This window comes from Corapipo altera, unplaced genomic scaffold, assembly GCF_003945725.1.
Source record: "Corapipo altera isolate COAL_440 unplaced genomic scaffold, ASM394572v1 1, whole genome shotgun sequence".
Lineage (NCBI taxonomy): Eukaryota > Metazoa > Chordata > Aves > Passeriformes > Pipridae > Corapipo > Corapipo altera.
The window spans coordinates 13071692-13097232 of NW_020884873.1; the positions used below are offsets into that span (position 1 = coordinate 13071692).

The following is a 25541-nucleotide window of genomic DNA, read 5'->3' on the forward strand; positions in this document are numbered from 1 at the left end:
GTAATTTTTTGTCAGCTTCCACACACTGGTGTTTCCTAATTGCTGTACTCTAAAACATGACTGTTTCCAGAGACTTTTACTCACCATGTAACTCTTAAAAATAAAAAAAGCTGATTATGTCTCCATACACTCCTTCTTGACCTTCACTTAATTAGCTAAAAGTTAAGAATGCTTTCCAAGTTAGTATTATGTAAAATGGCTTGGGGCCTTTTCAGGTTGGATAATAATTTCTAATGGATTACTTGTCCTCTTTATTTCCTGTTTTAAAAGTATTGTTTAAGCTGCTATACAGGGATGTATTTTTACAACATCTTATTTTTTCTTCACATTACTATGACATGTTTTTGGAAATGATAATGTATAGATCACTGGCTCCTTCAAAATCATGTATTTAATTGCACATTGTACCCAAAGATAAAGGGATTCCTTTAATTTTCTTATTTTTTAAATCAAACTGCCAATTTTGTATCTGTTTGTAATCCACTGAATGAAATATAAATACTAGGAAAGTACAGATAAGACTATCACTCCATTTCCAGAAAATGCCTTCCACTGAGTATTTGAAGCCATTAGTCAATACCAAACCCCAATTTTTTTTTCTGCCTGAATAAAACACATATAAATATTCTCAGAACGAGGACCTGATAAATTTACTCCTAATAAATAATTTACAGTTCCATATGTGTTTCCTTGGCAACGGTTACTGTTTAGTGAAACAAAAAAAATGTGGGAAGTAAAATTCTGTGCAAGTAACATAGAAACCACAGTAACATATTCAAAGCTTCAGCATCAGGGAAATAGTGGCAGTATGCTTAACACTGAGTATTCAGAGCTGACTTTAGCCACAAGGTGTAAAAAAACAGAACATGGAGAAAAAGGAAAACCACACCAAAAGCCACCTCCTGAAACAATCAAAATTCAAACACTGTTGATCGTAAGATGTATGAAATATCTACAAGTTCGGTCTGTTTTTCAGTTTCATGAGATCCTTTGCAAATATAGTTAGTAGGGGACAGCAAGGAAGTTTGCAGCCACTTGCCCATGCCTGCTCAGAGGCCTTAAGACTGAAGAGAAGTACCTGAGGAAAGTAACTGGAAATAGGCAAAATACCTACACAGCAGCTTAAACACAGTACAAGTCAGGAAAGGGAAACCCTCAACAAAAAAAGGTCCAAATGATAGGAAGGTGTGTGGGGAGGTATGGATATACATGAACCTCTCCCACAGCAGTGCCACTCACTACGGCAGCTGGAATGCGTCTGTGGTTCTGAAGCCTCTGGATCAGCTCCATGGTCTGAACTGAACACAAAGCTACCTGTCCCTGCTCTGTCCTTCTACCAACAGGAGGATTAGACTCCCATAAAGAAGAGAGAGGCGGGAGTGGAGCCTTCCAACAAAGCTGAGCTCCCCAGAGGTTTGGGGAAGTGATTGGTTTTGCATATGAGGACCACAGTGCAGACATCCAGCCCACGGCAGCTAGCGAATTCCTCAAATTCCTCTTTTCTCTCAAGAATTCTCTGATTAGCTGGGAAGATAGTTTAGCGTGCAATGTGGAAAGAAAGGTCATCCTGCCTGCGGAAGTCTGATTCGTATACAATGTCCCAGAAAGGCTACTTCTCATTTTCAGCGCTGCTGAGAACAGCTCTGGCTGCTGCAGCCAGTGTCCCTGTAGGAACAGGAGTGGGGAGGTTTGCTCTGACACTGGATGCTAACGGCAAAACGTCCAAATATTGCATTGGATGGGCCTTCTGTAAAAGCCTATTTTTGGAAACCACATATTTATGTGCCTTTAATCCACTAGTTGATCCAAGTTAGCTTCTGTCATCAGCATTACACAGATGGCAGCTACCACATGTTACTTTCCATTTCCATTCCACATCAGCTTAAAATGAAGACAGTCTCTCCAGCATGGAGCGCAGAAGGCAGTGCGTGCAGACCCGTGGCTTTGAGGGCAGACAAAAGGAAGACTCAGGCTATTTAGGTATTTGGCTATGCAAGTAGCTCCTTGACTGCGTTTTTAATTAAACAAGGATGCTCAAGCATCAGCAGAAACTCTTCTGGCTTTCCTCCCTCTGCTTGTTTGCCCATAGATGAGCCCAACCAGCCATCCTTACATCCAGCTACCCAGGGAGGAACAAAGTTGAAAGTGAAACAGGTTCAGCCACCTGGAAATTACACTTATTTCATATAGGAATATATATAGGATACATATAGGGAATTACACTGGAAATGAAATGTCTGTATTATTTAACTTAATGATACAGCTATAAAAAACAAAAGAAAAAGATGGGGAAAAAAAGTTATTCCCATGCTTTCACTGGGGAGAAATGACATGGAAATGACATCACTGACATCACTATCCAAAGTATACGTTTGTGTCTGAAGTTCCAAGGCCATTTCCTAATGAAGCACATGTGCTTTACTAGGTTTATTTTGAAACTCTATTTGCTTATTTTCCAGCCATGATCAAAAGAACATTCTGTGTAGTGTTCTGTAGGAGGCACTTGAACCCTGTAGACCAGAACAGTTTTTTCCTACCCTCAGAAGCAGCCAGCAATAATATCATTTGTACAATAAACCTGACTGCACGAAATGCTCAGTGTTTTCTACCAGTAAATAGATGCTGCATTGAGAATCGTGGCACTTGCATGGCAAGACAGGGCCTTCTCCCCCAAGGTATGCAAAACTTCATTTAGTGTGTATTACTGGTAATCAACGGTGTCTTCCTTCCCCAACCTCCAAACTCCTGAGCCTCTTGCCAGATGCTGTTGCTTAGTAGCTGTTACCATAACACTAGCTCTTCTAATACCTTGGATAAAAATGTTAAAAAACATGCAAAACCATTCTGAGAAACAGAGAAAAAGAATCCTACCTTAATATTAAAATTGTCATCAAGAAGGATGTTTTCCAATTTTAAGTCCCTGTGGACAACACCGTTCTGAAACAAGAAAGAAAAAAATAGATGAAAACATGAGAAAATACTGGGAAAATTAAAGGTGAGTTGGCAGGGTGGTCTTTGCATCTACATTTCAGGGCTGATTTCACTGTCTTAACACTCCTGGCCCAGTGACTAGTGACAGGCTCTATATTAGTCACTTGGTGTGTGGTTATGGGAAGGATGACTGGAATCTGTCCTCCCACAAAGACTCTAAAACAGCAGGGGGGTTGGGGGGTGGAGGGCGAGGGGGTGTCTTTTCAGAACTTAATTTCATCCTGGATCCTGCCCCCACTGCGTGAAAGCAATATATTCTTCCCAGGCACCAGAAAAAAATATCTGTCAATGACGTTAGTGCCTACAAAAGCCCTCATTCCTCCAGTGTGCAGCCATGTGGATTGGAGGAGTTATAATCCTGAAGGATTGTAAATGTTAGAGAAGGAAGTGAACAAGCTGGGTTTAGATCAGAGTCTTCTTCAAAGAAATTTGGCAAAATCAACTGCACCAGGAATGGCACTGCAGCTTTTCAGCACTGTGAAGTGAGGACTTTGAAAAACCTCCCTATTTATCAGAATTCAAGTAGAGATTTAAGTGTTAAAGAATTCAAATAAAAAATTGTGTTAGGTGCTCATTGTATTTAGCTTCATACAAGTTTTGGCTCTATGAGGTTGGTTCATAAGCATGGCTAGAAGGTTCATGATGACAGCCAGTCAGCTACCTTGGGTTTAATTGCTTAAATTGTCATTCCAAGTGGGTACCATGATGGATAAGGTCATTTGCAAATGGTATCTTTCTACATCATCGACATACATTTGAAAAAATTACTTTTACCTATCCAGAATGAGTAAATGCTAAAGCTCATACGTGAACCTCATACCTTTCTCTTGGTTTTTTCTTTCATATATTGTATCTTCTATTCTAAAGTTGTTCATTAGTATATTCAAATTGCAAACTATCATTTGAGTGCATTAATACAAATGCTGCAGAAGTTATAGTTCATGCTGGAATTTTTGGTTTTTAGTGTCAGGAGAACCATTTCAAAGGCAAAAATGCAACATAGGGCTAAAAATAAGGGAGTGGCTGGTATCTGCCATAACACAGGAAAACATCATTAGTCTTCAAAAACAGGCACTAGTTCAGTGTTGCACTTTTAATGAAGATCTCCTGCTGTACTGATAAAATCACATGCTCTGATACTTAATAATGAATGCTGTTGACTCAGACATGCTTTGAAATATGTCAGTAATCAGCCTTCAAATAGCATTTTTTAATATTAAATCCTTTGCTCACCTTGTGGCAGTAATGTACAGCAGAGACTATTTGTCGAAAGAAGTGTCTTGTCTCTCTTTCACTTAATCGCCGCCTCTCACTGATGTAATCATACAACTCTCCTTTACTTGCATACTCCATGATGATCACAATCTTATCTTTATTTTCAAACACTGCACAGAATAAAAGAAAAGAAAAAACACCACAGTTGATCCAACATTGGAAAACTGACACTTTAAAGAGTGAAGACAACTCGGGATGTCTGAACACATCCTGCATCACCACTGAAGCCTGGAAATACCTATCCCACTGCAAAAAGCAAGTTCCAAAGCTGCTTTCTACCAGAGGAAGTTTACATCATCTCAGACCAAGAGAAGAAGTTGAGGCTGTCTTCACTTTGATATGGCTATGCGAAGGAAGCTCTTTGCCTCAACAATAAGGGGTCAAAGGGTGGCAAAGTCAACTTGATCCTAGTGAGGTAGGTAGATACTTGTGCCGGTGACACTTGAATACTAGCTCCTGCTCCAACAGGGACTTCCTCTTACCAGTAGCCCTCTTGAAGCCATAGAACAGAAGCAAAGTGGAGCCCTCACATCGTTTGGAAAGGGTTAATAGAAGGCATAATAACTTCTTGTCTTCAATGACTGTTTGATACAGGATTGCCATTTGGCTTACAATGGCTGTTGGCTGTTGGCTGTTCACCTACCATCAAAATCCAAAAAGTGAACTCATACAAGTGTCCTCTTCCATCCCAACACTGTGCAACAGCACGGTGGGCATGGACGCTTGAGCTAGCTGTGGTTGCAACATCACCCAAGCTGTACAGCTCTTTTCAGTATGGCCCTATACCCTACCTCATGTACCCAACTCATCCTCAAGCTTACTTATCTCCTGCCACCACTTCATGTCCCACTGCACGCCTTAGATGGCACGCTGTAATCCTCTGTCACTCGCGCAGAGCCAGCAGCAGAGCACGACTCCGACGTAAGCAGTGCAAGGAAAATTCGTCTAATACACGTCATGACCTGAGTCTTCTTTGGAGCTAAGAGTACTCTGTGTCACATGCTGTCAAGGACTTCACTGTGAGTGGCAGATAACTAATACTTAATCTAGTAAAACAGGCTGTTAGTTTGGAATTGCTGTAATGCCCTGGCCGCTACATAGCTCTTCCCTTCTGTCACCGAAAATCCACTGCAACCCACTGGAAACTTCCTGCACCTGCCATAAATAACCACTGCTAGATGAAAACATGGTAATTTTCCTTTTCTTTTTATCTGTGGCAGCAGCCTGCTGAGGGTAGGTCACACTAGCAGCAAGGCATCTACAAATTAATGAGGTTAAAGGGTTTATTACAAATGGATGCTAGTTTTGACCAGCCCTACTGGAATCATGCCTTCCTATATCTCATCAGTAAAGCTCAGCCAGTAGTCCTTAGTGATTTTAAAAAAAATCAAAATCAACCTTCAGATTTTGCATGAAATGTGAAGCTGCCTCTCTCAACACACAGATTCTTGCTTCTCTTAGGCTTTGTCTCATGTCCTCTCACACCTTGTCACTCAAATCTACAAGCCAAAGCCTTTGCAGTTCCCTCTAACACCCTTGAACCCCAGCCAAGCAGCTCTGATAAAAGGGAGAGCAAACAGCCAGATAAAATTGGCTGCTTACTTGTCTGCTGGCCTCACTGTACCCCGAAGCAGAGGCTCCTGCAAATGATTACATCCTATGTGCATCCTCATTAGCAATAAACTTCGGAAACTGGACGAGCCGTCTCTGGATGGATTACACATACAGTATCCTCTCCAAGAATGACAGACTGATATTGTCTGGGAAAAACTGAACGTGCCCCGTGTCATATAGAGAAGTGCTGTGGTGTGTTATCAATAAAGGGTAATGCACACATTTGTTTCTCTGAGCTTGGAAAGGCTTGTTAGGTATACACTTGTTTAAGAAGGTAAAAAGAAATGGTTTCAGTAAGCTGAGACAAATCACTAAACCACTCTTATTTAAGAGATTTGCTTTAAAACAAACTAACAACACAACAACAACAACAACAACAAAATCCCCACTCGCCCCAAAAACCCAGCTGATTCCATGAGTTAGGGCTTACTGTATCATGCACATACAGGTGAAGTTGCCACATGGTACTAATGATCTCAGTGCACTCTCATGGGAGTGCACATCCCAAGCAGTTCCAACCGAGGACCACCCTCCGCTATGGGCTCTTCCCACCCCACCCCCCAGCTGCTGATCCCCTACCAGGTGTTCAGCGCTGCTGATGTCAGTAACAGCAGTAACAGCCCTGCCACGATGGAGCATTCTTACAGCCTGTTTTCGTTAAAATTTTGCCTTCATCACTCAGTCACGAGAGCTTTCTCAAATCATCCTTGATGTACTGAAGTTTTAAATTCCAAAATCTAATTTTTTTGGACTCAAATTTGCCATATTAATACAAGTCCTGATCCAGATATATTTTCCAACATTTCTGGAGAAATGAGGTGGAAAGCACTTCATTTGGAGGAATGTGCATTTAAAGGCATTTTCCATTTCAAATTTTGTCTTATGCCCTCTAGGAAACTGAGATAATACCTTCAAATTGAATTTACGAAAGCATAAATCACTATTTTTGTCATAGAGCCACGCTAGAAAAGATGAGAATAGAATCATCTCAGTAACTCATATTCCACTTTCAGTTTACCAGCACACTTGGGACAAATTGGCACATTCTCCTTCATGAGGGAGCATTGTGAGAGGGAAACTATCCTTGAACTTAAATGACATTACAGAGGCCTCCTCACCATCATCATAGCTGAATGATTACAGAATTAAACAGCAATTAATTTCTCTGCCAAGCGGCAGAGATGAATGGGGAGGTATTTTTTCACAACTGCTTCATTTCAGTTCAGAGCATCTCCATCATACCAGCTGAATCTCATGAGAGGGCACACAGCTACTTTCCTGCAGAGAGTAAACTGAACAGCAGACAAAAAATCTAAAATGAGAGCTGCCACTGAAGGAAGAGGAAGTTGAAAGGCAGTGGAATTTATGTCTATACACACAATCTTAAAGAGGAACTCGATGGTCAAAACTATCAGGGATGTGACAGAGTGGTATTCTGGTAAGTCTCAGACCATCAGCCAAGAACACTATGAATTTCCACAGTAGTATTTAGGATGTCAGGCAGGTTTCACACAGGCACAGCATGTAGTTTTACAAATCTATGCTCAAGAAAGCCTTGTGGCCAATGGCTGGGGGAAGAGAGTAGGGCATTAATTAAAGGCTGGATTGACTTACTGCAAATAATAATGAGGTAATAAATATCCGGCCCTGTTAGCACCTGGGCTGTAACCTGCAGGCTGATGACAGATGTATCACCTCCATATAGGTTCTGGGACTGCATGGTTCACTCTTTGTTTTTGTTGCAGATGATTTATTACCTGCTATCCTATTGCATATTCATTCCAAAGCTCACCCCCACCTAGAAGTGTGCCTGAATCCTGGCTGCACCTCCTGCCAACGGAGAAACGTGGCTTTGGCAGGATGCTCCACCCCAGGAACATCCTACAGCGTGTTACTGCTGGGACAGCCGTGTTGTACAAGGCTGCTCCTCAACCCTGAGCAAGGTCAAGGGAAGGAGGGAGGTTATATATAAATAAGGTGGGGCTGCTCTAGCTTCTTTCAAACGATCAATACTCTGCAAACAGCTGGCCAAATAAGTGGAGAACTGTCAGTAAGAACTGTCACTATCAACACCCAGACATGGATAGCAGGAGAGATGGCCTGTCAATCAAAAATTGAGAGATAGGGGTTGCTTAGATACGAGGCATGAGCACCACATATTAGAGGAGACAGCAGCAGGAGAAATGCTTGCTGTGTGTCATTTATTTCTGAGCCACTGTGTTTATTTTCACCACTCTGCAAGCTGAGTTATACTGAGAGAGCCGCAGCGAGGCCTCGATGTGGTGGGAGGGCTGCTGCACTACCTCAGCCATAGTGGTCAAGTGGTATAGGGTAGGGTAGTGGTTGCAAATCTCTAGTATTCCTCTGCAGACACAGCCTGCCAGTTGAAGAATTGACTTCTGAGATGCCTACACTTCCACGTGGCCACAGGGGAGGAAGCAGGAATAGCACTGTGAGAGCACATCAGGAACCAGGAACGGCATGTACCACAAGGTGTGAGGAACATGATTGGATCCCTGGGAGATGAGCAGAGTACTGTGTTAATGTACTAGGAAACTGATCACAGCAATGTGAAGAAATAGAATTTTCCAGTGGGATGCAAGCTTGCTTGGGCTTAGTCTGTTCACCCCAAGAGCCTTGGCAACCCAAGCAGCAAAGGGTGCTTAACATGCAGTGGTCAAAGAAAGGTTTCTTACAACTTCTCTAATGTGTTTGTTTGTTTATTTCTTTTTTTAAAATGACAGAAAAAAAGTTCTATACTTCTAGGCTGATAATTGAAGCCAAATCTGCTGGCTTCAGAGCTCATTGAAGAATATAAATGTGAAACTGGGAAAGAACTTCACTTCTCGCTATCAAAGACATATCTGAGACCAAGTACATTCTGTAACATCAACAATCTGTCTCTTTCACAGGTTGTTCTACTACAGCAATAATTCTTGGATATAATGTCTCCACTTATTTATATTTAGAGGCTGTGAAATTATGAACTCAGCTCCTATCTACAGCTTCCCATTTTCTGAATAGCGCTGGTTGTGTTGGGATCTCTTGCTCATCAGCACTCTTCTTTTCAACCCTACTGCCAAATTCTTCCCTTTAGCTACACTGAAGTCACCTCCTCTTAAATTCATGGGACATACTCGCTATCCTTAAATGCTAAGATGTGCTTCACCCTAAAATTGTTGAAAGCCCACATGAGCATGGTTTTGCAAACATCGGTCAGAAAGATTCAATGGTACATTGTACACCTCTCTATTAGGACAGTTCATTTTGGATTTACTACCAAATTTAAAAAGTAAAACAAAGCAGAAGGCTTTTGCCCTTCCTCCAAGCTTATAGGATACTAAAGTTAGAGCAAGTGCCGACAACGAGGGGTGCATTTCCCACCCCCCCCTCCTTAATGGACTACCTCCTCGTGGGCTGATTCCATTTGGTTTACATGTAACCCTGGGGTAAGGATTTTAGTTTGTTAGTTTAAGAGGGGCGGCCAATCTCTTTGCACTGGAACCATTTGAATTCTCCTCATGCCTTTGCTCTCTATCAGAGCAATCTCCTAAATTAGTTCCAGTATGTTGACATTCCTTCCATCTGGTGTCTTTCCATTCAGCGGTATTTTTATTACTCTCCTAACAGCCGCAGACAGAAGTACCTTTCCACTGCTACAAAATGCTCTTTTATTAAAGGTCAGCCAAATCAAAAGAACAAGTGAGTTTGTTTTTAATTTTGGAGATGCAGACTAGAATAATCTTTTCATTCAGAAAAGTCATGTATGACCCAATTACCTCCCTTGTGTAATAAGGCTTGAATTATTCTTCAAAAAGACATGTGAGTACTGAAAACAGTCTTCTACCTTAGAAATTCAGTCTGATGCAACTTCCATGTTCTTGACTGCTTTGAAAGCTTTAGAGCCCCTTGGCATACTTTTTATTTTGCTTTTTTTTTTTTTTTGTAGTAGTATTATTTTATTACTGTTTTTAATAGAGCATACAGCAGTCATGAAAATATCCAAGGTCCAATGAGAAAGCCACTTGTATGCATACACATAAATTTACACATATGCTTAATTATAATTGAAGATAGCAAGATGTATAGTAGATGTTTTAATGCTAAGCTTGTATTAAATCATTTTCCTGAATTATGGCCTTATTCAGCCAAATTCCACCTCTTTTTAAATTAAAGGAATGTAGTTAAGATCCTGCAATAATCTTTTTAAATCAGACAGCATGCTATAATTTACTCCCCAGTGAGAAGATTAAATCAGAATGAGAACCATTATCCTCCGTGAGGTAGTTTCTTAGAGAGCGAGACTGAGGATATGCAGATTGTGATGGTTTACTCTTTAAAAAGGAAGGAAAAGTGACAGTTGCTAATTTGGCCACAATAACATGTTACACTAATTGTCTTTTGTTTCAGCAAAGAACACAAGAGCTAATTCCCCTTTTTTTAAATCATGATTAAAAGTGCCAAGGAACTTCAGACAAGCAAATATTTACATTGCAGTGGGACGATTGTGTAAATGGGAATATAGAAATAAATTTCATCACTGCTTGCAATCATTTTGACATCTGAATTGGACCTGTCAGCGATCTCCCACATTTGAGTTTATGTCATGTCTGACAAAGCACAGTTTAGGCAATCACCCTGAATGACAGGAAATTCATAAAGCTGGGGTATGGTATCTAAAGAGTTAAGTTTATTTATTCTTGTTTCATTACTATCACCAGACACTTGAAATATTACTTTATGTTCTTGGATGTTATCAACTGAAAACAAAGGGAATAAAGCACTCGAAGGCCAAAAGCCTACATAACTAGAGGAAATCAATTAGAAATGTGGTTAAATAGTATCACTGCTGAAGTACTTTCTCTCGGCCAAACAAAAAAAAATAGAATCACTTCAGCTTTCCACCTTTCATCCTTCTTGATTCCAGCCCAGTCATCCATGTCATGTTTTAAGGGACTTTTGACTTTTTCAGGTGTTTTGCACACAGAAGGGGTGGGGTCATTAGGCACCAAAGTTTGTTTTGATTATGTCTGAAAGCCAGGAGATAGGGGGGCTGGGATAGAGGCTGGTATTTTCTCCCCAGAACTGTCAGCCTGAGACACGTAACCGTTCTGCCCCTGCACAAACCCGACAGTGGCGTGAGCTGCCCCTCCGGTCCCTGGCTGCCTGTCCCTCCAGAGGCGCGTGTTGCAGCCGACGGGTGGGGGACACTGGACTGAGCCAGTGCTGCTGCAGGGGATGCAGCTCCTCAGCAATGGTTCATGTCACACACCTTGCCAGCTGCCACCCAAGCAGATTTTTGGCAATGCAGATGTTTTTGCTGATGACACGGTGACTTGACTGACACAACTCAAGGAGCTCCACACTGGAGACAGGCCTACGTGTGTCTGAAATACCAAGTGTGTGTTTATTTTTTCTTGCATGAAATCTGGCACAAAATGCAAGACTGAACAAGTATTTGGCAAGTAAGATGAGTATCCTGGAATATTTTGCCACTGCCATTACACACTGTCAGATCTTCTTCCATTGCCTTTGGGATTTGAAAGTATAGAAGAGCTGAACCAGTTTCCTGACTAACCAAAGCATGCAACCTAGCTAAAGCCATTGTGGACTGGCAGACACGTGACAGAGAATCTCTGTGCTTTTTCTTAAGAGTATCAAAAATGCAACCTACAAACAAAAAAAGTAAGAAGTAGATCTTACTCAGGAAATCCATATTTTGTGCCTTGTGGATGCAAAGGGTCCAGCACCGTTATAAGCATTCTGGCCCCAACCCAGCGAAGCACTTCAGCAAGTGCTTTTCTTCAGTTACTCGTTTATGCTAATGCCATCGTGTTCCCTCGGCACCAAAATGTGACCCTAATATTTATTCATTCTTCAGGGAATATCTTCATTAAACTATTTCCACAATCATGTTAGCTAATAGACTGTTCATTTTTAAGTGCATATAGCAAATGATCAAGACTTCTCTGTATGCTTATGCTGACCAAGGACAACTTTTTCAGCACAGAAACAGTCATGTAGGCGACTGTAGTTCACACTACAAGGACCCAAGAGCTCACTCCTGAATGTAGCAAGCCTAACTTCACCCTCATGATTGGCCTAACATGTGTTTAAATGTTTGCAGAATTGGGTCTGATGTTCTTTCCCTGGTTTAACTTTTATAAAGTACTGCCAGATGAGATAGATTTTGCACTCAGGCTACCCCTGGAAAAATATGTTAGCTCTTAAAGGCTTTATTATAAAATCCTGGAGTTTTCAAGGCAAGAAAGAAATAGGGCAGGGGAAGGGGGGGTCAGGGGAGAGACAGACAGATGAATGGACAGGGGCATTATTCTGTAAATTAAAATTTATATGCTGAAATCAGAACACTGCCAGCAAAGCCAACTTCATGTATCCACTCCCTTTCAAGGAGTTTTAAAGTCACTTGAAAGAGTACTTCCCTCACAGCCATACTCGACAGATTGCCAATTACAGTCCTGCTGAGAGAATGGAATTTCTTTGGAGTCACAACGGTACATCTGCCCTCACAGTAAGAGGGAAGGTACATGTCTTCTGATTAGATTACGAAAAAGATCTCTAAACTGGAAAGCTTTGTCTCCACATATCTGGATTAGCTTGGTATCAAAAAAAAAAAAGATAAGCTTGTGTTTAAATCAAGTTGACAAATTCAGAGGTTAATTGCTTCTAAGCAGGAAGGTCAAAAGGATACCTAAACAGAGATGCTACTTAAAGAAAACACATGTTTCTAAATGCAATACAAAGAACTTCCAAAGATATTACAGGAAGATACAGCATTGTTCATGGTAGGTGTATCTGTGCACCTACCGAAAGTGCTGTCAGACTTGCAGTGGCAGTCTGAAAACCTACAGCAACAATTTGTGAGAGAGGAGAAAAATATCTCTGGGGTAATTTCAATTTAAAAGTTAAGCATCTGATCTAAGTTAGTCAGCTAGACTCCACCTATAACCAACAGGAGCCTCCAATATGTCATTTATCCCACGTATCTGAAAAAACATCTCCCAGGAGGAAGCCAGCATCTGTGAAGACGCTGATCCCTCTTGACTAGAGAGGGACTCTTCAGACTTGTAGCATACACCAACTGCATAAATGATGGATCACTTAAATTTGGTGAGATTAAGCCCATCTCTCAGGATTTACTGACTTCATCATTTTGTGCCAGGGGATAGCAATATTATCACTCTTTATGCATCACTCAAGAGGAATAGCCATGTGTTTAAAATCCAGCTTCAAGAGGCTACAAATACTTCAGTCCTAGATGTAGTCCCTTAAATTCACTGCAAGTATCCTTCAGCTTATAATGAAGCACGTATATAAGGATCCCTTACCTCTGGGCAGTATGGGACTGGTCCTGTGGGTTCAGTTGCACAACCATGCATCTTCCCAGTGCTACCACATCTAAGTTACAGCACTGGCTGCTAAAGGCCAAGTACTGACTGACTGCTTGGAAAATAAACCATCACCTGACATAAGTGCTCATCCTCCTGCAGACAGGATGAACTCTCTATCACGGAGCTTGACTGGGTCTGCTGCAGAAGCACTGCTCCTCCCTCCCGCAGGGCCAGAGGAGGAAGTTTTGCTCTTGCAGGACTTTACTGTCTGCTTCCTAAAAATGCTGTAATCTTTTTAACTTTTACAAATGTTTTAACTCAGTAAAAACTATTTAAAGTAAGGATGAGAAGGGCAATTGGTCAAAGGACCACAGCATGCTTAATCTTTTTTCTTTCCAAGTTCCCGTCCACATTTGAAGTAACTTTTGTTCCATTTGCAACCCACATGCTGACACAGCATCCCTCCCCTTTTCTGTTCCCAGATCCTTTTATGAGTTTATTCAATAAAAAGACAGATACTCATCTCTTTTCAAGTACCAGAACATGCTTTTGAATAACTCAATATGCGATACCGTAACAGTACGCCAAGACAGCCCTTGTTTTAATCAGTTGTCTCAACTCTCAGAGCAGAGCTGCCATACACATATCATCACCTTGTGCATTTACCTCACGTCTGTGTAAACATGTAGGGCTAAATTCAAGCTGCCTGCTCTGCACACAGGAGAAGATGTGATTCCCAGGGACAAGGCTGCCTGACCCAGGTCCCTTTGAACCTCTGGAATCTACAACCTGGGTCCACCATGCAGCCACCCCCCTCACAGCAACAGACCTTTGGGCCGGTGTCTTTTAGCACGTACCCAGCCCAAATCTCTCAGCTAGTGCTGGGATGTTACTTGAGGAAGAAAGAAAGGAAGGAAGGAAGGAAGGAAGGAGGAGGAGATTTTATTATAGAGTGACACTTTATGAATATATAAACAAACAAACTGGCAAATCAGGGAGGAATGCCCCTGGCTTCCTGTTCCTTGCTGTAAGACTAGGGAGCAGCTCCGAGAGGCAGGAATTAGTAGACTTCCCAGCTGTGTCCCAGGAAGAAAGGAGTTAGAGGGGGAACGCAGGATAAGGAAACAGGAATGATAAGCCAGTGACCAGGTTGACAGGAAAGTGTGAGAAGGTGGATAGGAAATGGATGCTGGGATTCAGGGGGAAAAGCAGCAACGACAACTGGTAAGTAAGGGAGGACCAAAGTCCTAGAGCAGATAAGATCAGCCTTGTGCAGTCCAGGGAAAATAAAGCATACAAGGACTGGTTTAGGGGCTGGGAACAGAAACAGACATCAGGCTGGTTCAAGAGTGAGGATAAAATGAAACTGAACTGTCCAATGAGAGCAAGGAGATGAGGTGATACATGCCACAATTACCCACCTGCCATGGACGCAGTGCTTAACTCACACAGAAAGAAGCTCTTCCAAGCAAAGGGTTATGCACCTGTGAAACACTGGTAGCTCAGAGGGAAGGTAGTGCTCAAAGCAGTCTCGTTGGTAAGGGATGGGTTACCCTAGGAGTAGGAGTTTGTTTGGTGCACCATCTCAAGAAACATGAACATCAGGTCTGCAAGAACGTAACAGAGCACTCAGAGAGGAAAATGACATTCACTAACCTTCATATATGGTGATGATATGAGGGTGGCTGAGGGATGACATGATCTCAATCTCCCGTCTGATGTGAACCATATCTTGTTCATCCTTAATTTTGTCCTTACGAATGGATTTTATTGCAACCTATAAATTCAGGAAATCAAGCATTATTCTTAGAACTGAACAGATGCACCTAATCCATTAAGAAGAGCTCTAAAAATAAAATACAGATGTTAGATGTTGGCAGAATGTGGAATGACCAAAACAAAGTTTTCAAACACAAACCTCCATGCCCCAGCTCCCTCATTTTATAGCAATAAATACACACTCATTACAGTGACATGAAATTTTAGAGTCTTCAGGTCTTAAGACTTCACTGAGGGGGAACACAGCACTTCTTGGAAGGATCTCTGTGCCAGCCTAAGTACTCTCCTTCTGAGGCAAATGGCAAAACTCCCAAGAGATTTCAATGAGCTAAGACATTTGCTAAGACATGACTGCATCTGAAAATTTCAAGCAGAAGCTTTGGAAACAATTTCTCAGAAACAAGGTTGAGATCTCTGAAGAAACAGGGGGAGGGAATCCAGGGTGTTGATTACATATTGGTATTTGTCCCTGTTAATACATAGAGGATCCCATTAACACAGGTTAGTCCATAGTTCTCTAAAAGCAGGCAAACTGTTTAGGAATTATGACTTATTCAAAAATCAGAAGAAATAAATCTTTGAAATTTACATCTAAACTCGTCCTCATATAAACCCAAGACTTTCAGATCAGCACTTATGAAATCACTGCAAAACCATATCCTTCCTGCATCCTTCCTCAATCAGCAACCTTTTTTACAAGCATATCGTGTGACTCGGTATCTTTCCAAAAGGCAGGGTGGGAACAGAGGAAGTGATAGCTAAACTTGCAATATAAATTCAAATTATAACAGTCCTTGTGAGTGTGTGTATGTGTGCTGCCTGTGAAAAAAGGGCTTATCTGAACACCACCACAAGTAATCGCGGAGGTCATCTCATGCCCTATGAGAAATGCAGAAGCCAACAATGCAGAGAAGCTTGTGGGAGAGGGAAGGTGAGGGCATTGTGCATAATGAATGGTAGCATGGCCTTTATTATACTCACTATTTACCCTGCTTTATTTTTGTAAGCCAGAGTTCAAGGAATAAATTACCAGCCAGCTTAAAATCAACAATATGTCTTTGAAAAACATCATTGACCTGCTGAGATGACCACCCTTTTATGGGTAAACCAAAATTGTGTCATTCTTTGCAGCCAACTACTGTGGACTTCTCCTGGGAAAACATTTGTAAATCTGTGATTCATGCGATTTTCCCAGTTCCTCCAGAAAAGAAACTTTCACTGCCTACTTCAGTAATTGCAAGTGGCATGACCAGTATTGTTCTCATTATATGATGTAGCATCCAGGATATTGAAGAAACAAGGGAAAAACTTAAAATATTATAAGACTGAAATGTACACAAACAGGAGCTAGTTTAAAGGATCAGGTTTCCTACAAAGACTTCAACTCCGAAAAGCAACATTGTTCAAAAAAGCGTTATGCACATGCCCAATCCCCTTGAATTCCCAAAGCTTGCAGCACGTGCTTAAAATTAAGCTCATGCTCATGTGCTCCCCTACTTTGAGACAGCAGTATAAAAAGAAGAAGTCAAGGGACAAATCGATTTGCAAATTAAAACCAAAACAATTCTGTTCTTCCTCTCGACCCAAATATCTGGGATAAAGATTTTAACAGTAACAATATAACTACAGTCTTATTTTCATGGCACATAATTCTAGAAAAGGTAATACAACAGATCTTAATTGAATGAGTGCCCAAGATAATCTCCAAGTAATTTCTGAGATGGAAAAGGCAACCAACTATAAAGATGACACTAGATTTTTTCCCCCTTCCCACGTTTGCACTGGGACCGACTGTAAATGCAAATACACCCTGTCTACAGAAGGATGTGGGTGGCTCTTGGAGCAGCATGTGCATTCCTGCAAGAAATAAATATAGACATGGGTAAAAACACATTTTTTATTAAAAGACAGCCTTGTACTTGGCTCTGAGGAAGAATTTAAGAAGGGTTTCATTGTCTATACAACGAGGAGCAAATTCTTCCCCATTCAGGGCTGGTAAAGTAATAAGGCAGCCCAGAGGACATGCCAGTCTCCTACTAACTTGACTCTGTGCTTCACAGGCAGGACTTTTGTACGTCTACATATAATTACTGAATAACTGTATAAAGGAAAACATATTTTTAGATACAAAAGTGCAAATGTGATTGAAAAGCGTGGCAGCACTTTGTAAATATATGTTTGGATTAATATTCTAATGCAAACAGATGTGTTGCCTGGGAACATATTTTTCAATAGGACCAGAGATTTTAGAGTCCCATAGTCCATGCTGAAAAGTGGTTAAAAGGCACCTAGGAGCCTTAATTTGTAACAGCTATTCCTAAAAGTTTAACTGAATTTTGAAAATAGTACTTAACCTCCTGAAAGCATCACTTCCCAGTTGCATGGGTACAATTCAACAGCCCAGTCAAAGTACTTGGGATTTTGTCAGTGACATTCAGGCTGCAAGGTCTCATCCCAGTATAAGGAAAGAATTCAAGCTGAACACATCTCTTGGGTTTTAACATTCAAGACTTTCTCTTCCCTCCCTCAGCTCCTTCAGCTCACAGTGACTGGCACCTGGAAACAAGGAAAGACAACTGGCAGGCATGAAATATCTTAACTCCAGTGGTGTAAATGGAGCCAGGGCAGCTGTAAGCATCCACCTGCCCATGGTCAGACCATCCCCTGCAATCCTGACAAATAGCAAGAGCGCTGTGGAGGAGGGAATGCCCCTTGTACAGTATCAGTATAAGCACTCCATAAGTAAGGGAGGTTTACTTGCATATACTAACAAAATAGTATCACTGTCCATTTGCACAGCACGTGAGCACGCTCAAAACAGAGTGCAACCATTTATTATAAACCTTGGTAGGCAAGTGGTGAAACACCACTATTCATCCACTTCTAGGAGATAAGGAAATCAGAACAGAAAGCTGATGTGACTCCTAAAGAAAACAAGGACAGCATCGACAGCATTCACTGTCTGCCTCTTCCTTCCAAACTGTGCAACACATCACGGAAGTTCAACAAACCATCTGGTTATTAAAGGGTGATTTACCTTTCCCCACGTTCAGTTGCTGGTTTTCTCCTCAAAAAGAGCATCACGAAAGCAAAAGGTTCTAAGGCATTGCAATAAATACTTTGTATCCCTTGGCATCTGCCTGGTGGCCTCCACAATCCCCAAGTGGGCAGGCTCCACATTTCAAAGGCTACCAGGAGTGCACGGCCTTGCTGGTGACCTGGTCTGAAAGGCCAAACAGCGAGTGATTGCTGTCAGCAGGCTGTCACTGTCAGAGGTGGCATCCAAAAGAAGGATTAGTGGAGCAGCAGGACAGTGTTTGTTCCAGCTCTTCCCTTCTAAGAAAGGGATTTCTGCCAGCCAAGTGTCCTTCACCTGCATCAGTCTACTCCAGACCATGTCAGCAGGGATACGCAGGCTCATGGTTACTGATGTGAAAGAAACAGCACAAACAAGAAAGCAGTCCAGTTGGGTTTTTTCAGTATTTCACGAAAACATTACAAGTCATGATTGGATTTTAGGTATTTATAACATATCTCTCTATATATATATTTTATTGTTTTCATCTCTCTGAGCAAAACAAGACCCCTACCTGTATGTTATGGTATCAGACTGTAAAACAAGACTCTCTTGCAGGTATTTTAAAATATCAAAAGTGTAACTTTTTTCATTAAATGTATTTTTCTCAGAAACATATTCCAGACAATATGTTTTCAAAGTGGGCTTATGCTTTTAACACCAGACAGAGCTGGCTTAATTTTTCAAAACCCCACTTGAGGGACTGTTACATGATGAACCTGAATAACATAAGCATAATAAGAAATAATCTCAATTGAGAAATACCTTATGAAAGAACTTGTTTGTTCATTCTTTAGGTCCTTTTCTTTCTTTCTTGCCTGCTTACTTTCCTTTCTCTGAAAGCAACAGCTTCACTGTGTGCAACATCAAAATTTATTAAGGGTCACAGCCTATGAATCAAGAGTAGGGCAAACACAACATGCTTTTTTACATCAGCTACATTAACTACTCCAAATATTGCAGCTCAAGATCTGCAGAGAAAGTGCTGTTAGTCCCTCTGGTACTCTGAAAACACTGTACTTATACCTCTACCACACTTTCTCAATATATTTTACTGGGTTTAAGACTTAGATAATTTAATTATAGTATTTTTAGTAACTTTACTAGGGGAGGAATTTGTATTTTTCCTAGCTTCTTGTCTTAATGAGAATTTCAGATAACTCCAAGACCTTACACTCAGAGAGTGTAACATATCAGATTCCTAATAATGAAATCTTAAGCCTCTAACCCCAACAAAATAGGTTCAAGTTCACCCAAAGCCCCTATAGACACAGTATTCAATCTGGCAAAACACTTTAGTACATGCCTAACTTCACACATGTGAAGCAGGCCAGTGACTTTTGTGGGATAGCTCACACATGTCAAGTTAAATATATGCATAAGCACCAAGGTCACAGCTCAAAACTAGGCCATGTGATGGTCCCTCTGGGAATCAATACCGGCTGTACACACAAATAACATCCTCGGTATCTCTCCTGCAGATATGATGGCTGCATGGTCCCACACATGGGGTCAGGAGGGAGAAAGACCATCAGAGATGGGTTGAAACCACCTCTGCCTGCATCGCCAGTTCTGGTACCAGCCTCAGAAGCAGGTAGAGACAATACCCTCCCCAAAATGTATGGTAGAGGGGAGGGAAAGCAGGAGTTTGTGAGCCTTTAATGTTGCCACGAATTTCCCAACAGCTCTGCACAAACATAGGCCCTGCCCCACTGCTGCTCTGCCTTCCAGAAGCAGATAGGAAAGAGGGAGCACAGCTTTTGGCTTCCCATCCCTCCATGAGTCAGCTTGCAAAGTTTGCTGGGCAGGAAGCGTGGAGAAATAAGCTGCTTTCTTCAAGGCTGCAATAAATTACCTGTCTCCATTTGCTGGAAAGAGAATTTATAGACACTCTCTGAACTGGTGTAGAGAGATTATAAAATATTTTCCAACACACTTCATGCTTCTTTGCTTTTGTTTCATACAAATAACTGGAATTGAACTATAAATACTTCAAAAAGATGACGGTTGCAAAGGTTTCTGTACATTCAGTCCTATCTGTGAGAGAAATGTCCTTCCTTCTTTTCAAGCTTCTCAGCTGCTTAGCAGAGCAAAATAGGTGACATTCATTTTTACAGAGCCTGATCAAGACCATCACGTACAGAAAAATATCTCCAAGTCTAAACGTCTGGCAAAGGGCATGGCAGGCAGTAGGTGCCCAATTCCATATCAAATCTCCGTGTCTGCCGAGTCACTGCTGGCATCATCATTTATGGCATGAGCTAAAAATGCTGTATGTTCATCAAAGCAAAAAGCTGTTTCACTTCATTTCAGGAAGTTGGTCCATGTGTTTGTTTTAATGTAATGTACCTACGTTTGCCTCATTTCCAGCTGAGACATGTGAATATAAACAAAGGTAGAACGAGCCACAGTGCAGTCACAGATTTTTAAGTTGGCGAGTGCTGTACCAGAGGCTGACCACCTGAATGCCACAAAACACTGACCTTCCCCAGCAACCTCTGTGTGCAGTACATTCAGTCCCATTGAAAACAATCTTCCAACTCCCTATTATCTACCAAGGCTATTTTTAGGACTGTAGTGAGATACGAACTTCTTTTTTCCACCATAGGGACTGTGACTCTTAAGCTGGTTCCAGCGCCTGTGCATACCACCCATGCTCCAGCAAATTCCAATAGGCTCTTGCAATAGGATTGTGGAGAGTCAAAAAAATATCAGTCCCCTGAGAAAGGGAAACCAGCTTGCTGCCACTCCAAGATATGTCAGAAGAGCAGCTTAAAGAAAATTATTAAAAATTATTTGCGGGAGGTGAAGAGGGAGGGGAGGGTTAAATTCACATAAACCTCTCCTTTCTGAAAGCTGTGACTGAGGCCATCCCCACCCAGCAATGGGAAGTGGGCGAGCCCAGCTGGTTTCACAGCTCTGCTTCCTTTCTTTGAGACTGGGAGGTGGGAAGTGAAATGTGCCAAATGCCAACGGGGTGTGGAGGTAAAGAATAGGTGGATCAACCAGGGGGCAAGAAAGGGAGGCAGAGGATGTTTGGGGGTGGGGAGAGAAAAGATACATTGTTCTTTCTCCAGCCCCACAGAGTCGAGCAAGAAAGAATAAAGTCTGGCACCATATTATGTTTTTTCCAGGGGAGTCTCTGCCTATGGCTCTTGCCCCAGACATCACCAACACAAGAGGAAAAGAAACAAAGCTATGAAATTGTGTGGTCCCTAAGGCGGCTGCAATCAAATGATAAGGAGAGGGATATTGATGCAGTTGCATTGAAATGGCACTTCCAGAGGTTGCACAAAGGAGAAAATTGAAAGGCCTGTCTATCTGGGCTCTAGACTTTCCAGGTGGGAAGAAGGAGCCATGGACAGATATTCCTATGGGGAAGTAAAGCATCCAAAGGGTTTTGCAAAGGTATTCTCATGCAGACTTCTTGTAAGCCTCTTCCCACAGGATTATATCCTTCCTGTGTCTATTTGCTGGAAAAAAAGCTGTCTTGAGACTCCAACTCCTGGCCAAATGCAGTACTAAAGAACATCATGCAGGACATGTAATTCTAAGAACAAGGTTCTGCATGGTCATTGAAAACATTTCATGCACTCACTAAAAAGTTGGACAAAAGGCCACTGTGAGTGGAAGCAAAAATTAGTGTCTGGCATTGTGCAATCTGCTAACACATCTCTGAGAGCTCTCCCTTTCAGAGAAAGAGTAAGGTTGACACAATGCCATTGTTTTGGAGATTGTTAGTTTTCACATCCTAAAAGCCAGATCATCTCCATGGTGATACTGCCTGGGAGACAAGCATGCAATAGAATCCTTATTAATTATTTATCAGCAGCCCAACTCTATTGTTTGATATGTTGGCAAACTATGCAGTAATCAGGGGAGTTGCTCAAAGGGGTAACTGGTGCCATCTGCACCCAGTGAGACTCTGCTGATTTAAATCTCAGGGCATCTCCCCATTGCTCTGTTCCATCACGTTTGTTCACATCATGGATGTTACCAAGCCCAAAATGCTGTTATTGTTGTTGTGAGACAGCAGCTGTACACATAAAGGGTGAGGATGCACGTGCCATGATGCACCTTTCAGGTTCATTTGCTTGTACGAGGTAAAGGTATTTTTTACAGCTGCCTCACTCTGCACGGTAAAAGCATAAAGAAAACATCTTTATGCATCACTCTGTTTCATTCCCCTCTTCACAATGTACCACATAAAATAGCTTATGTTTCTAAATACAGCTGATGTCATTACCTGTAGAGAAACTCACTCTTGTGCCAAGTCTCCAGTAAAAATTCTATTTGCATAAGCTGAGGCACAATGTGCCGCTGCCTCTTGGAGAACCAAGGTACGATTATCTCGGGTTTAATTTTCCTTTTCTGGTTCTCTGGACATAGTTGCTGCTACCATATCATAAATTATGATCCATGAAGTGGAGAAGAGGAATTAACTAATTACGAACACTAGGTCAGGGGATTATATATTCTCTCTTGTTCCCCTTTATTCATAGAGAAAGACGTCTGTGGAATCAAGTTTTAATGAACAGGAAGGCACCAGATGAACACATTTATACTGTACATATACAAAGTGGGTGCCAGGAGGAACACATACAACACCCTTCCTCCACTTCTCTCCTCACCCCCACATACAGTGCCTGTTAACAGGATTTGTGAGCACATTTCCTGAGTAGCTACTGCCTTACTGAGAAGTTTACATCCCTTCATTGTTTGGTACCTGCTATCCTCAGCTACGTATATGAAACCTGGCATATTTACATCATGCATTCCCTGACAAATTTACCTGGCAGACCTTTCTTCATTCAATGGTGAGAATCCTGGCCTGAAGTCATACGTGTTAGAAATCTACTAAGAAACTTCTCACTTCCCAAAATAAAAAGCTTTTTACACTGCATTACTGAAGTTCCAAGTTGTAGGATTGTTCAGTTTGAGAAGGAAGATCCTACAAAAAATCACCATCCCTAGCAATGAAGTGTTTCCCATAGTGCTACCTCAAGTTGCACCTTCTCACCCCTCCCCATTGTCCCAATGCTACCTATGCAGCACGTTACCACAAATCTGTACCCTCTTCAATCCTCTCTGATCCACAGTAAAATGAATTTGCCCTGGTAGGAGCAGAGGGTGCAAAGGATTTGTTGAAAAGCAGAGATCTGACAAGATGTTTCCAGCTGTGGCCTGTCAGGATCAGAGCCCAAGGCTGGCATCCTGTCATGTGCAGACTTCACCTTCCTGGAGAAAAGAATGGGACTGCTTACATTTTTTCTAATACATTTCTAAATGTAACATCATAGCCTTCTGAATATCCAAAGATGCAATATCTTTAAAATATTAATTAAAATATCTTAAAAATATTAATCACTCTGCCTGCAAAAAAGAGGCTTATGATCTAATTCTGAATGACTAAAGAAAAGAGAAAAAAAACGGCCCAGTTGAAGTTTTGGGGCTGTCAGGCACAGACTGATGGGAGACCATCTCCTTTCCAAAGCCTAGTAACTCACAAATATCCCATCCAACTACCTTCAAGCTTTCAAGAAAAGTTCATGCTTTGGCACATAAGAAATTATATCTGGAAAGGAACTGGGGTAGGGGATTTCCCCGAGGCAATGGAGGTTTGTAACTGTAATTAAAAGACAAAAATGCTTTACAGCCTCAACTAGGGATCATTCTCCTTAATAGATGTTAACCAGCACTGAATGCCACATTCACTGAAAAGATGAAATCTGCATTTACAGTTAACGTCTGGTGAAGTTGCCAAGCAGATGTTTATTTTTGGCTTCCACATTTACTAAAGCCAAATGCTACACTGAATTGGGATTTCACAAAGTCCAACTGCTTTTCTTCCAGGTTACAATTTTGTTGGAACCACAAAGGGGGAAAGAAAAGGAGGTGAAAAAAAAGGCAGAAAAGAAAAAAAAGCTGACTTCACTTTTAAGTAGGAAAAAAACTGGTAGCATCCGTTTCTATCATGTCTGTTTATATCATAGTTTAAATGAGGTTAGAGTTGTGCAATCATTATTGATCAACTTCCAAATACAGCATAGCTCCATCCAGCACATGTGCAAAAGAGGAAAAGTCACTGGAAGTGAATCTTATGTCAGTCAGTCTCTTAACTGCTGCAAGTCTGTGCGCAGACTGTTTAGCACTAATTAAATTACTAGCAAGTCAGGATAAAGAGGAGTGAAAGAATTCACAAGCCCCAAGTTTACTGTTCTCAACGTTACATGGGTATTCCAGATCCAGTCTCCAAAAACTGGAAGATAGATTTCACATTAATTTTGAGGCTTGATCTCACAGCTACCACAGCTGCTGATGTAATGCAAAATGCTAACCTGAGGCAGCAGAGAGGGACTTTAATTCAATGTTGTTTTTTCATTGTGAATAAGCAGTGAACCACACTGAAGTAATCCTCCAAAGTAGGAGTGCACACTGTTCAAGGCATCAATTTGGGGATGAAACACAAAACCAAGACCTTGGCTACGTTGTTATAAAAAGCCCTTTATGACTTTTTAAAGAAGACAGGTATAAAGCCCTGGTGCCTGGATCTAGTTCCAGTTTGAAAATTACACAGTCTCCTGTAATTCCTCCCAATAATTTAAATTGGAAATAGGGTTATTCACACCCTCTAAGCAACCACTGCAAACTGTTGCAATGTGCTGCTAACTAATTGCTAAATAATGGTAACCTCAGCAGTTACCAGAGTCTCTAAAGTGATTTTGCAGGTTTAGGTGAAAGGTGCTACATCAGTGCGAGGCTGTAATTCACATTAAACAAGGAAGAAGGTTAGACATTGTTTGAACTCATTCTTAGAACTATTTTTTTCCCAAGCCACCTCACAGCACATTTTCATTCATTGGTACGTTCTCCTTGAGAAAGTTGTGAGTAAATAAATGTAACTCAGCTTATTCTACTCTCTTTCAGTGAAGTTTTCCACGAGTTCAAAGAAATCTCAGAACCACTGAGAGCTTCGCACATCTTTACAATGCCTCTTCTTCCACAGCTGTGAAATCACCCGGTATTGTTCAGATCTTTTAATTTTGCTCTCCTGGTTCTGCAGTCCTTCAGAGGATAAAAGAAAGTGCTATTTCACCATGAGAATTACAATAGTACAAGGAAAACGTGGGAAGAGACTTTCTTGTTTAGAAAAAATGTTGTACCTTCATGCACCACAACACTCATTAAAACTCAACACTACTGCTTGACCAACTCAAATTCCAGATTAACAGAATGGAATTTTGAAGTGTGGAGAGATTTTAAAGTTGAATTTATATAGTTTAGGCTTTCAGATTAACATTGATGAGCAGGGATTCACTCTGAAAAGATGGTGGGCCACACAGATTATATCATGGAAGGTGCACAGATATGTTTAAACAGCCAAGTTGGAAGGGTTAATGATACAGGACTATCAGAAGTACCCATGTCTAGTATATTTTTCTAAATTGATCTAA

General features: G+C 41.3%; 1 protein-coding gene across 1 annotated transcript in view; it reads right to left on the reverse strand.

The window, feature by feature from the left end:
• The window catches only part of NUAK1 (NUAK family kinase 1), a 71835-nt gene that overhangs the window by 9657 nt on the left and 36637 nt on the right, over positions 1-25541 (reverse strand). The window contains exons 4-6 of the mRNA XM_027668819.1: positions 14889-15009; positions 4225-4376; positions 2872-2937 (exon numbers count right to left, since the gene is read on the reverse strand). Coding sequence (XP_027524620.1) covers positions 2872-2937; positions 4225-4376; positions 14889-15009 — 339 coding nt within the window. The remainder of the gene's footprint in view (positions 1-2871; positions 2938-4224; positions 4377-14888; positions 15010-25541) is intronic.